General features: G+C 48.0%; 1 protein-coding gene across 9 annotated transcripts in view; it reads left to right on the forward strand.

The window, feature by feature from the left end:
- The window catches only part of LOC119978086 (neuronal-specific septin-3-like), a 400,144-nt gene that overhangs the window by 301,570 nt on the left and 84,469 nt on the right, over nucleotides 1-14,105 (forward strand). For all 9 annotated transcript variants that reach the window (XM_038819476.1, XM_038819477.1, XM_038819481.1 and 6 more), the window contains one exon: nucleotides 1,483-1,611. In XM_038819476.1, the coding sequence (XP_038675404.1) occupies nucleotides 1,483-1,611 (129 nt within the window). The remainder of the gene's footprint in view (nucleotides 1-1,482; nucleotides 1,612-14,105) is intronic.

The raw sequence follows: 14,105 nt of genomic DNA on the forward strand, positions 1-14,105 counted from the left end.
TCCTTATAAGACCACACGCTCATCCCAGGCATCAATCTCGTAAACCTCCTCCGAAACGCCCCTACGTTACATCCTTCCTTAAATTAGAAATCCAAACCTGCTTGCATTATTCAAGTTTTGGATGCCCATCTCTAATTGCCCCTGAACTAATACAGAGAGCAATTAAGAGTCAATCTCACTGCTGTGGGTCTGGAGTCACATGTAGGTCAGACCAGGTATGGATGGTAGATTTCCTTCCCTAAAGGACATTGGTGAACCAGGTGGGTTTTTATGACAATCAACCACAGCTGCATGAGCAGAATTACTGAGTCTCGCTTTTTAAATTCCCGATGTTATTAATTGAATTTAAATTCCACCAGCCGCCGTGGTGGGATTTGAACCCATGTCCCCCAGAGCATTAGCCTGGGCCTCTGGATTTCTAGTCCAGTGATGTTACCATCATGCCACCATCTTCCCCGTACATAGTACCAAAATGATTGGATTTCAAGAAGGTGGCTTACCACAATTGCTCAAGGTGACTTTGGGCTGAATAATAAATGCTCACATTCCAAGAGAGAATAATAATTTAAAAATCTAGCTTCCAGTTTTGGTCCACAGCAGCCAATTGTTGTCCCTCTTCCCTGGAAAGAGTCCAGTTCTATGGGTCTTGTTCCGCACATCAGGAGTCAGTCTTCATGAGGCGAGTCTAAGCACGTGTGTTTCAGGAGGCCTTTTCGACCTTGTGAGAGATCTAGAGTCGGGTAACTGACCAAATGACCCCCTTCTTGCTCCAATGGTGTTGTGTCCGTCATCGGTGCCGGTGTGAGATCAACGCATTGAGCTCAAAATAGGAAGTGACCCAGTAACTCAAGTCGGCTGTCCATTTAGTCCAGTTTTATCTTTCTAATTGCTTGTCTCCCACTTAGTGGAAACCACCATGAAAAAAAAAGAGCATTTTCTCCCAACTCAAAGCTAGGCTGTAACCTGATTCTGGGCCTCTTGCCAATGGGGCCCGCCTTGCATTGAATGCTGCGGGTGTGCTCACTCTGACTTTTCCTTTCAGTGGGAAAACAGATTCCCTGACCCCTCCTTCCCACCCCTAAGACCTGGGAAGACAGAGATGTGCATCTGTTGCACATCCCTGCAAGGGAGTACATGGTTGTGATCAATGGCGTGCTTCCCCAAGGGTTGTGCAATTCTAAGTATGCAGCCAGGATGTTTGGAGGCACGCATCCTGGCAAAATGAACAGGGTGTCTCCAACATGCACACAGCTCACGATAGGAATGGCCTAGAGGTATGATGTTGAGGCTCCGGGAAGCTGAGTAAATAGTTGGGAGAACACTCGATCATATTTATATCATGGTCGATATCAGACCATCGACATCGGCAGTTCTTTGTTCTTTTGGTCACTCTGTTCCGGGAAGTTAAAACTCATTAGCCCTGTATAGGAAATTAAAAATGCTGCTTTTCTCTTAAGTGTTGTTCTCTCTCCCCTAATATAGGTGAAAGCGGACTCGGAAAGTCAACGTTAGTGAACACCTTGTTCAAGTCGAAGGTCAGTCGGAAGTCGTGCACGTCCAACTTTGTGGAGAAAATCCCCAGAACGGTGGAGCTGCAGACGATTAGTCACAGTACGTTTTACCCGAATCCACACTGCTGCATTACTGGAGTGCGGAATCTTTCTGTGTTGTGTCTTGTTGCCATGGAGCTTTGTGCCGTAAGGTAATGCCAATAATGATAATAACAAAGCCAGCTCCACACTCAAGATATGAAACTGGAAATCGACGTGACCGATGTTACACAAAAGCCAGCATACTTATCTCAAATTCCGCTCTCTCCATTAACAAAAATCCTTGACCCGTTTAAAATAAACAGATTAGCTCCACGGTTGTGATACCGGATGTAGGAACTTGATATGGGTACATTGAGTTCTATTATTTTACAAACTTTCAGAGGCTATGGACAAAAATTCTGGAAATATTTTGTTGTCAAGACTTTATCTGCACTAAAATTTGAAGCAAACTATTTTACTCAAAAGGCCATCGATTTATAATGAGAGTGTAGTGAAAGAAGTTAACCTTTGAGAGGATAATATGACAGTTTGTAGTCTCGATGGGCCGAATGGCCTCCTTGTGCACTCTAGGGATTCTAAGATTCCAAATACAGCTTCATTCAAAGGTATTATTTTGTCGCAGATTATATTCATCCCTTATTCAATTGACCATATAGAAGATGGAAATAAATAGACCGGCTTGATTCTGAGACAGTTCCTGCAGATTGGACGGCACAAAATGTAATCCCGCTATGTAAGAAAGGAGGGAGAGAGAAAAGTGGGAAATACAGACCCGAGAGCCTGATATCAGGAGGAGGGTGAAGGATGTGATACTGGTTACTTAGGGCGGGAGTTTCCAAACCTTCCTGTCAATAGGACCATCCAGTTTCGTCGGAGGTGCCCCCCCCCCTGTTCATGGTGGGTTTCCCCGGCAGCGGGGAGGGTGATCCTGCAAACTGTCATAGATCTCGGTGGGACTGGAAGATTTCCCCAGTGGCCAATGGCAAACCTGGAAAACAAGTCACTGGGCGGGGGGCAAGATAGTTCTGACTTTGGAAAGTAACAATATGATTGGGCAGTGACAACATGGACTTATGAAAGGGAAATCTTGTTCGATAAACCTGTTGGGAGATTTCTGAGGATCTAGCTAACAGAATAGAAACAGTGGAGGTAGGCCCCAAGGCTTTCGATAAGGCCCCAAACAAGGGGGCGGAATTCTGCCCCGCCATGCCGGGGTGGGAGATTTTCCAGGGCGCCGCACGAGTCCAGCCACGCCGCCCCGGCACACCCCCACCCCCCAACCAGCGCGGCGAGAATCACGGCTGGCCGCTCAGATAATCGCCGTTTGCAAAAGGCGAGCGGCGATTCTCCGGCCCAGGTGGGCCGAGTGGCCGCCCCAACACGACAGGTGCCCGCCGGCGCCGTCCACACCTGGTCGCTGCCGGCGGGAGCTGCGCGGGAGCGCTGGGGGGGGGGGGGGGGGGCGGCCTGTGGGGGAGGGGGGTTCCTGCACTGGGGGGGGCTATGATGGGGTCTGGCCCGCGATCGGGGCCCACTGATCGGCGGGCCGACCTCTCTGAAGGAGGACCTCGTTTCCTCCGCCGCCCCACAAGATCCATCCGCCATATTCTAGCGGGGCAGCCTCGGGGAGGTTGGCAACCGCTCATGCGCGGGTGACTTCATTTACGCGCGCCGGCCGCGTCATTTACGCAGCGCTGTTTTTTGCGCAGCGCCAAGGCCCGGCATGCGTAAAATACGCGACGCCGCTCCTAGCCCGCGGAGGGGGGCGGAGTGAAACACTCCGGTTTTCACTCCGCCCGCGGGATTTTGTCTCCATTTCAGAGAATCGCGCCCGACAGGTCAGGAAGCAGGATTAGAGCACGTGGGATTGGGGTAATATACTGGCATGCATTGAGAATTAATTAACGGACAGAAAGAGTTGGAATAAATGGGTTGTTCTCAGATTGGCAGGCTCTGATTATTGAGGTACCATAAGGATTGGGCCCCAGCTTTTCACAATCGACATCAATGATTTGGATGTGAGAACCAAATGTAACATTTCTATGTTTGCGGATGACACCAAACTTGCTGGAAATGTCAGTTGTGAGAAGGATGTGAAGAAGCTTCATGGGATTTAGGCTAAATGAGTGGACAAGAATACGGCAGGTGGAATAGAATTTGGAAAAATATTGAGTTGCCCACTTCGATAAGAAATGCAGAATATTACTTAAATCCTGCGTGATTGAGTAGTATTGATGTCCAAAGGGACCTGGGCCTTGTCCAAAGATCACTGAAAACTAACTTGAAGGTACAGCAAGCAATTAGGAAGGCAAATGATTATGTTGGCCTCCATTGCAAGAGGACTTGCATGGAGGATTGCTGCAATTATACAGGGCCTTGGTGAGGCCACACCTGGAATATTGTGAATTTTGGTCTCCTTATCTAAGGAAGGATGTTCTTTCTGTCGAGGGAGTGCAGCAAAGGTTTACCATACTGATTCCTGGGTTGGCGGGACTGACGTATGAGGAGAGATTGACTCGGCTCGGGTTATATTTGCTTTATAGAGTTCAGACGAATGAGGGGGGATCTTGTAGAAACCCACAAAATTCTAGCAGGACTCGACAGGGTAGATGCAGGAAAGATGTTCCTAATGGTGGTAGAGTCCAGAACCAGAGGTCACTGCCTGGGGATATGGGGAAAGCCATTTAGGACTAAGATTAGGAGAAATTTCTTCACCCAGAGAGTGATGAGCCTGTGGAATTTTCTACCACAGAAAGTAATTGAGGGCAAAACATGTGTGTTTTCAAGAAGGACTTAGATATAGCCCTCAGGGTGACACGGATGAAAACAATATGGGGGGTAAGGTGGGATCAGGCTATTGAGTTAGATGGTCAGCCATGATCATAATGAATAGTGGAACAGGCTCGAAGGGCTGAATGGCCTTCTCCTGCTCCTATTTTCTCTGTTTCTATGTGTAGAGAGAGCGCTAAGTGACATAGACAGGAGTGGATGGATACCAAACGTGCATGAGTGAGAATGAGGACAGAAGTGGTGGAAAGAGTGAAGTTGAAAAGTGAGGAGCGGAGGTGTGAAGCGACGTGGTCAAAAGTGAAAGAGGTAAATGGCACAATCATGATTGTGCTTGCCTCCAGTATTACCAGTTGTGGCCTAGTCATCAGCTGAGTCACAGTGAGAGGACCCACACCCCTGTGTTACCACACCATCTCCTCATTCACAACATCTCAAGTTCCAATCGTTTGCGCACTGATAATTAAAGTCACTTTTCTAAAGCTTGTACTAGTTTGCCAGCCTGAACCCAGTTCCTTTCGGGCACGTTTGTAAAATTGCTACAGATTGGTGCTCAATCTCACTCAGAGAGGCTTTATAATCAATGGTTTGGGAAAGCGAGAGTAAATGAATCACACTGTTCTGGAGATACTGCCCTGAGGCTGGGAAGTGGGAATCAAAGAGATTGTAGGATCAGAGGCAAGGGACCTATTCCTCTCCATCTGACCTGTGCTTTATTTTGACCTGTTGGCGCTGGGTGCTGACACAGGGCAGAGTGCTCTCTTCTCCTCCAGCACAATCATCGGCTTTGTGAGCAGGCAGAAGCATCACTGGGAATTCTAAATTTTAGAAAGTGTGTTTTGTCTCATTATTCTCAACAAATCCTTTGAAGCAAATGTCTGTCAACTCAACAAAGCAGTCAGGATCCCACGTGAGTGGGTGTTGTATAAATTGTATGCAACTATGCCGTGATACATCTTTCCCGTTACCATTTGTGCCTCTTTGTGTCTTGCCCAGCCACATTATAGGGGTCGGAATTTTCCGTTCGCTTGCTGGCAGTGGGATTCTCTGGTCCCGGCACCAGTGCCTCTCCCCACCCCCACTCCTCCCCCCCCGCCCCCCCAACCCCCAAATGGCCCCTCATACACTTCATACCAGTCTGTGACTTCTGCATACCCCACATAGCCTGTTAAATCATGTATACCAACTTAGTGCCAACTGATGCCAATCCTGTCCATCCCAACCACCACCCTTTGCCCTCACACCCTCCACGCCAACTCACCTGGTATCTGCCATGGGCAGACCTCAGGATCCATGTTGTGATTGAATAAAGTTCTTAGGTGTCTCCTGATTAAGTCGTCATTTAAAAAAAAAGTCTCATTGATTAAAAACCCATTCACTACGCAAGAACAGGGATTTGTATTCATAGTCCCGCTTCAAAGACTTTGTCAGCATTTGGAGCGATCAATCAACTATGAACTAACAACTGTCCCACTGTGATAATGAAAGGGTGTGAAATCAGCCATGCAATACTAATCCTGTAAATATAACCCTCCAGCTTATGTCAATTTGAGACAGGGTGAAATAATGCACGCTGATTATTTTTTTCACACTGCATACGTTTTTTTTTCAAATATTTAAATAGCTGGAGATTTAAATGCCATGACAGCTCTCTTTGACAGTTTTGTTGATAGCTCCTTGACAGCTCCCTTGACAACTCTCCTATGTATTTATGCACTTTTTTATTGAGTTCATGCATTTTTTCTGCACATTCATGTCTAATTGCTAACAACCCCAAAGAGCATCTCACCTCTCCAAAAGGTGTCCCTGGACCATATCTAAAAGGGTACCCTATATCTCCAAAATAATTCCCTGTCTCTCCGAAGAACTCTGGTAAGTTCAGGCCTTCTCCCACCAGGTCTAACGTACACATGTCATGTTTTGGACATCATAGTAAAAAAATGTCACATCTATCACAGGCTGCTGCACCTTAGCATGCGCAGTAGCCTTTGAGAACCATGGATGTGCAAATGAAGATTACACTGCAGCCCCCTCCTCTTCCCCCTGCAAAAGTGGTGAGAGCCAGGTTTGCTAAGATGGAAAGCCTTTGCATCTGTTTAAAAATGCAGACCATAGTATGCTGCAAGATAACTGATGACAAACATACTACATAGGAACAGGCCATTTGGCCCATTCTGTCAATGCTAGCTTTTTGAAAGATCTATCCATTAGTCCCAAGCCCCCTACCCGTTCCACATTGGCCTACTAATGACTCCTGTTTGAGTATATATCAACTTCCCTACTTGGATCACCAGGTTAAAGTCCAACAGGTTTGTTTCGAATCAGCTTTTGGAGCGTAGCTCCTTCGTCACCTGATACATAGCATTTACAGTGCAGAAGGAGGCCATTCGGCCCATCGAGTCTGCACCGGCTCCTGGAAAGAGCACCCTACCCATGGTTAACACCTCCACCCTATCCCCATAACCCAGCAACACTAAGGGCAATTTTGGACACTAAGGGCAATTTATCATGGCCAATCCACCTAACCTGCACATCTTTGGACTGTGGGAGGAAACCGGAGCACCCGGAGGAAACCCACGCACACACGGGGAGGATGTGCAGACTCCGCACAGACAGTGACCCAAGCCGGAATTGAACCTGGGACCCTGGAGCTGTGAAGCGATTGTGCTATCCACAATGCTACCATGCTGCCCTATGCTGCTGATGAAGGAGCTACACTCCGAAAGCTAGTGATTCAAAACAGACCTGTTCAACTTTACACTGGTGTTGTAAGGCTTCTTACAGTTGAATATGAAAGAAAGGCTTGCATTTCCATAGCACCTTTTTAAGGCCTGTAGACATCCGAAAACATTTTGCGGCCAACTGGTTTTTGAAGTCAAGTCATTGTAATGCACGAAATGTCGCTGCCAAATTGTGCATAGCATGGTACCCAAAACATGGATGCGTTATTAACCAGGTAATCTATTTTTTGCGATGTTGGTAGAGGGATAAATATTGGCCAGGACACCAAGTCCTCCAGCCGTGGATGATTCTTGCCTCAGCGTGCATCATGGGAACAAACAAATGATGCCATGGAGTGATTTACATCCTCCTGACATGCCCTTGGTTCAATGTGTCATTCTCTGACTGCCCTGCAATGTCAGCCTAGATTTCTGCACCTAAGCTCCGGGTAGGACCTGAACCCACAACCTTCTGGCTCCGCGGCACAAATGCTACCAACTAAGCCACGGCTGATACCGCGTGTGGATAAACTGCCGCCCAAATCAAACACAACAGCGATGCACGCATACAATTTCATCATTCGTTCCGAATGTAAAGAAACGCATAATTTCTTGATCTGAGCGTAACATTCCGCAGTAGATGGCCCCGAATCTTTGCAGATGCCTAATGGTTCCTGCCACAACTCTGAACGGAGACTAACAGAGGTTTCCAAGGACGTGAAACAATTTTCCCAGTCTCCCGAGGGATTGTACTAATCTCCCACCAGAGTTATTGTAGAACTGCACAGAATTTCGGGATCCAAGTATCTATCACAATTGAACGGTTCTTACAGGTAGCTTCAGTTCTTTATGTCAGTGTTCGCAAAAACTTTAATCATTGGTATCATCAAAAGTGATGGTACCAAAACAAGCTTCACGCTTTATGCTCTCCATTTTAACTGGACACAGTAAGAAGTCTCACAACACCAGGTTAAAGTCCAACAGGTTTGTTTGGAATCATGAGCTTTCGGAGCGCAGCTCCTTCACCAGCTCATTCACTCACCTGCTGCGCACCGAAAGCTAGTGATTCCAAACAAACCTGTTGGGACTTTAAGCTGGTGTTGTGAGTCTTCTTTCTGTGCCCACCCCAGACCAACGCCGGTATCGGCACATCATGGCCACCATTTTAACTGGCCTTGTGGTTACGAGTTTGCTCGCACTTACATGTGGGAGCACATGAGCTCATGACGCACGGCTCGTAGCTGTGAAACTGCCTCATGGCCCGTGCCATTCATTACTTGGCACCGGTGCCAGTTGCAAACAGCGTAATCGGAGTGTGCAATCCAACCTCCCAGCTTCTGCTGTCTGTACTGACTCTTCTGCCCATATTGTTCTCTGACAGGAGCGAGTAACAGTTGAATTGTGTAGGTGCTCAATGTCATGAATGGTTTTGACTGAGTCAATAAGGAGGAGCTGTACTCCTTGGCAGGAAGGTTGGTAAGCAGTGGACATGGGTTTAAGGTGATTGCCAAACAAATCAGAGGAGATATGATGAAACATTTATTTTCACACGGGAAAGTAAGTGTTGTCTGTAGGGCCAGTGGACGATTGGATAAATACTTAAAGGGGAGAACATTTGAACGCCTTAAGGGGAAAAAGAAAAAGGGGGTGGTTATATAGGCTACTGGTTTTATGTAGAACTGTACTTTTTGTGTCCAGACTCTGTTCCCATTTGGCAAGATTTCCTGTTGGCAACAGTTGGCGTTGTTTTTGTCTTGACACATCAATCTCGTCGCAATCATCAAATCTCGCCAAAAATAAAAATAAACCCCATGTGTGCGTGGGTTTCCTCCGGGTGCTCCGGTTTCCTCCCACAGTCCAAAGATGTGCGGGTTAGGTGGATTGGCCATGCTAAGTTGCCCGTAGTGTCCTAAAAAGTAAGGATAGGGGGGGGTTGTTGGGTTACGGGCATAGGGTGGATACGTGGGTTTGAGTAGGGTGATCATTGCTCGGCACAACATCGAGGGCCGAAGGGCCTGTTTTGTGCTGTACTGTTCTATGTTCTAAAACCCCGTACAAAATAACATATAAATACATAAATGTCCTGCTCTTAATTAATATGCATTCATGCATAACTGCGGGATAAGTAAGTGTTTGCAGGCACTGATTTAGACACCAAACTATTTATAATGGGTATTGCAGCAATGACTTGAATCATTTCTAATCAGTTAAGTTTGCCATGCAGAACACAAGCGGACAGCATTTGCTCCAAAATGCCACCAGTTCCAATTCCTTTGAAGAATTGAATTCTAATGTGTTTACTGAAACACAGCTTGCATTCTCTCTTGAAAAATTAAGCCTCCAATCTTGAAGCAGTTGAACGATACCTCCTGTTGATTATTTCAGAACCAAATGGAACTCAGTTATAGTGAACGAAAAATATGTTGTGCCAGTGTTCAATTTTCAATGGGAACGTGCTGATGGGTTGGTGTGGAATTTCCTCTCGGGCAAAGGGAAGGAAACTTCCAGGTGGATCGAGGTCTGTTGCTGCCACTGCATCACCAAATGGCCTGTGAAAAAAACACAGTCCACAGAAAGCTAAGGGTTGTGTTGCCCCAGTTGAGTAAATGTTGCTCCATTTCAGCCACGTGTTCAGTTAAGCTGAGCTTGGTGAATTGGTCTATCTGAAATGGCCACCTTGCCAGACTATCATTGGAACTGCACGAAGGGTCAACATGCATGGGGGTTTTGCCAAAATCTGATGTGCAGCGAGGTCCCAATGAGGAACAGGTGCTCCTTAAACTAAGAGCAGTAAAATCGATTGACGAATCAAATAGCACAAGTCCAATGTAGCCTCAAACTGGGGGTGGAATTCTCCCATGTCCCTGCTGGTGGGATCAATGGTGGTTGAGGTGAGCGAGGGAGAATTCGGTGGGAAGCCCAAATATTGTTTTTATGCCATCTCCCGCTGGTGCCCGCCATGGCAGATCGGGAAAGCTGCTGAAGGCCGGTGTGAACCTTATTTGCGTCCCCCTGATGGGATGCAGATGCAGATGAAGGGGCAGGGGCAGCATGGTAGCATTGTGGATAGCACAATCGCTTCACAGCTCTAGGGTCCCAGGTTCGATTCCGGCTTGGGTCACTGTCTGTGTGGAGTCTGCACATCCTCCCAGTGTGTGCGTGGGTTTCCTCCGGGTGCTCCGGTTTCCTCCCACAGTCCAAAGATGTGCAGGTTAGGTGGATTGACCATGATAAATTGCCCTTAGTGTCCAAAATTGCCCTTAGTGTTGGGTGGGGTTACTGGGTTATGGGGATAGGGTGGAGTTGTTGACCTTGGGTAGGGTGCTCTTTCCAAGAGCCAGTGCAGACTCGATGGGCTGAATGGCCTCCTTCTGCACTGTAAATTCTATGATTCTATGAAGGCCTGACCGCCCATTCCCGATTCTCCGCAGAGCCAGTGGGAAAACACGCCGGCGCCAAACACCTTTTGAATAATGTCTGGGGCTGCCTCCAGAGTTCAGAATGGAGGCTACCCACAACCCTGGACCTTGGAACACCACGCCAGTGGGTGGGGGAAGAGCATCTGCAGGTGGACCTTCCAGACCCGGTGTCCAGGAGCTGGTCCACCCTCCAGCCTCGGCATGTTCCTGGACATCCATCGTCTTTCTCAGGAGGCCCAACCTCGTTTTTCAATAGTGGGTTAGTGATGTTGGGTGGCCTTTTCAATATTGGGCCTGGGAACGAGGGCGGACTGCGTGCCATCAGGCAGGCTCCGCCATGGAGTACGCCGCAAAACAGCCCGTTGCATAATTAATGAGGTCGGGGGCAGATGATTTGGTGTGTTTTCCGGCCCGCCTCCGCAGCGGGAACCATTCCACATTCCCACCCACGCCATGGGATTTAATTCCAGAATGATGTGCGGCGTAAGACAGCTGTGTGTCAGGGCTGAGTGGTTTTTACTGTTGACCAAACATTTAAATGAATGAAATTGAATAACACCTAGAATTAAATGGTTAAGATTGCTAATATTTTGGCGATTAAACATTTACTGAACAAATCCTGCTTTCATAAACTCAGTACAACAAGAAGCACTGTATAATGTAACTATTCTCCAAAATGGAAAGCAAACAAATCTCTTTTGCCTCAGAACTTCAGAGAATTTACAGTGCAGAAGGAGGCCACTCGGCCCATCGAGTCTGCACCAGCTCCTGGAAAGAGCACCCGACCCAAGGTCCATATCTCCACCCCATCCGCACAACCCAGCAACCCCACCCAACACTAAGGGCAATTTTGGACACTAATGGCAATTTAGCGTGGCCAATCCACCTAACCCGCACATCTTTGGACTGTGGGAGGAAACCGGAGCTCCCGGAGGAAACCCACGCAGACACGGGGAGAATGTGCAGACTCCGCACAGACAGTGACCCAAACCTGGGACCCTGGAGCCATGAAGCAATTGTGCTAACCACAATGCTACCGTGCTGCCCAAACTTGTTCTTAAGATCCCGGAGCAGCCCCCAACATTTGTTAGGATACCTGACACGAACCTCAAACATGCTTTTTTAAGTTTGTAAAGCTGTGATGAAAGGATACTTCCCTCTATTAGTAATTCCACTGACAAATGTGAATCTTTTATAATAAAGCAAACTTTATTATTAACACAGGATTAAACTACATTAACATCAAAGAAGATAGCTTACAATTAACAGTCAAACAATTCTTAACAGTAAAAGGAAACATTTTAACTTTTAACTGACAGTTGCAAACACAGGGATTTTTACCAAACACGTGAATAGAGATTTCTTGGAAATACTGCTTGAATAGAGAGACCAGCTGCTATCACATAATCAGAGAATTTACAGTGCAGAAAGAGGCCATTCTACCCATCATGTCTGCACCGGCCCTTAGAAAGAGCACCCCACTTAAGCCCACACCTCCATCCCATCCCCGTAACCCAATAACCCCACCTAACCTTTTTTTGGACACTTAAGGGGCACTTTAGAATGACCAATCCACTTAACCTGCACATCTTTGAACTGTGGGAGGAAACCGGGGCACCCGGAGGAAACCCACGCGAACACGGGGAGAACGTGCAGACTCCGTACAAACAGTGACCCAAGCCGGGAATCGAACCTGGGACTCTGGAGCTGTGAAGTAACAGTGCTACCCACTGTACTACCGCACCATCTTTGGGAGACAACTGCTTAAACTGACAGCCATTGACGAAAACTCCTGCTCAGCTTCAAGTTCGTAGCAAAATGAAATGCTAAACTGTCTGCTACAGCCCTGGCTCCTCCCATTAATTATATCATCTCTATTCCACTAACTGGGTCATGAACATCTTCCTGAAGCTAACCACAGCCTCTCAATTATCTAAACCCCTGGGAACCTTGGCGGGGATTCTTCGCTAACTGGCGGGTCGGACCGCCCGGTGAAGAGAATTGTTTGCATTAACAATTTCAAAACTAGAGATCACATAGATTTACAAATGCAATTTAAAATATTCTTTTGTGAATTTAAGCTTTACAAAATATGTTTCTAAATTTGTTCAGTGTGGAATCCTCTGCACCTTCGTGGGCTAGGCCGGTGCTGGAGGGGTTGGTGCCACGCCAGCGGCAGCGAAGGGCTTCCGCCGGCTGGCGCGAGTTTGCACATGCGCAGGAGCGGCAACGTGTTCTGGTGCATGTGCAGGACCGCTGCCGTATTTCCTGCGCATGCGCTGGGGGTTTCTTCTCCGCGCCAGCCATGGCGGAGCTTTGCACAGGCTGGCGCGGAGGGAAAGAATGCCCCCACGGCACAGGCCCGCTCGCAGATTGGTGGGCCCCGATCGCGGGCCAGGCCACCGTGGGGGCCTCCCCCAGGGCCGCATCCCCCCCGCACGCCCCCCGAAGACTCCGCAGGCCGGCCTCAGAGCCAACTCCCGCCGGTACGGACCTGGTGTAATCTACGGCGGTGGGACTGACCGAAAACGGGCGGCCGCTCGGCCCATCGGGGAGCGGAGAATCGCTGGGGGGGGTGGGGGGGTCTGCCTACGGCCCCCGACTGGCGCGGCACGATCCCCACCCCCGCCAAAAAGCCCAGCGCCGGAGAATTCGGCTGCCGGCATCGGATTGGCGGGGCGGGATTCACGCCGCCCCCCCGGCGATTCTCCGGCCCTGCGGGAGGGTCGGAGAATCCCACCCCTTATTTCTATGAACAAAACTCCGTTAGATCTATATAGGTGAACAATATGCATGATTGGAATGAATGGTGATCTCACTTTTATGACATTTTAATTACCCTTTCTGCAGCCACAGTGTCTGGGAACCTTAACCTAGGTTCATTAGTGACATTATTGCAACAGATACATATACATGAACTCAGGACTTTAAAAACATTACTGCAATAGATATAAAATACAATATACAAGTATACAAATATTTCCTACATTCATCACACATATGAACAGGAGAAAGCCGTTCAACCTTTTAGCCTGTTCCACCATTTGATTAGATCACAGCTGATCTGTATCTCAAATTTATCCACCAGCCTTAGTTGGAATGATCTTTGACACGCTTCATAGAATTTACAGCGCAGAAGGAGGCCATTTGGCCCATCGAGTCTGCAACGTCCCTTGGAAAGAGCACCATATCCACGTAACCCAGTAACCCCCACCTAGCCCTTTGGACACTAAGGGGCAATTTAGCATGGCCAGTCCATCTAACCTGCACATCTTTAGACTGTGGGAGGAAGCTGGAGCACCCGGAGGAATCCCATGTAGGCACGGAGACGAAGTGCAAACTCCACACAGACAGTCACCCGAGGCAGGAATTGAACCCTGGAGCTGTGAGGCAGCAATGCTAACCACTGTGCCAGCGTGCCGTCCTTGCCGAACTGAAGTCAATCAATCTCGGTTATGAACATTTTCAATTGTTTCCCAAGCCTCAGTAACCATTTGGGGGAGAGTGTGTCCAGATCCTTCCTCAAACGTTCTTGCCAAGCCACTTTGAGGCAGCATTTTGTTTGATGAAGGGAGGTATTTACATGGGGTGGATGCTGAGTATACATTTGAAGACCGACTTCATTA

The sequence above is a fragment of the Scyliorhinus canicula genome, chromosome 15 (genome assembly GCF_902713615.1).
Source record: "Scyliorhinus canicula chromosome 15, sScyCan1.1, whole genome shotgun sequence".
Taxonomy (NCBI): domain Eukaryota; kingdom Metazoa; phylum Chordata; class Chondrichthyes; order Carcharhiniformes; family Scyliorhinidae; genus Scyliorhinus; species Scyliorhinus canicula.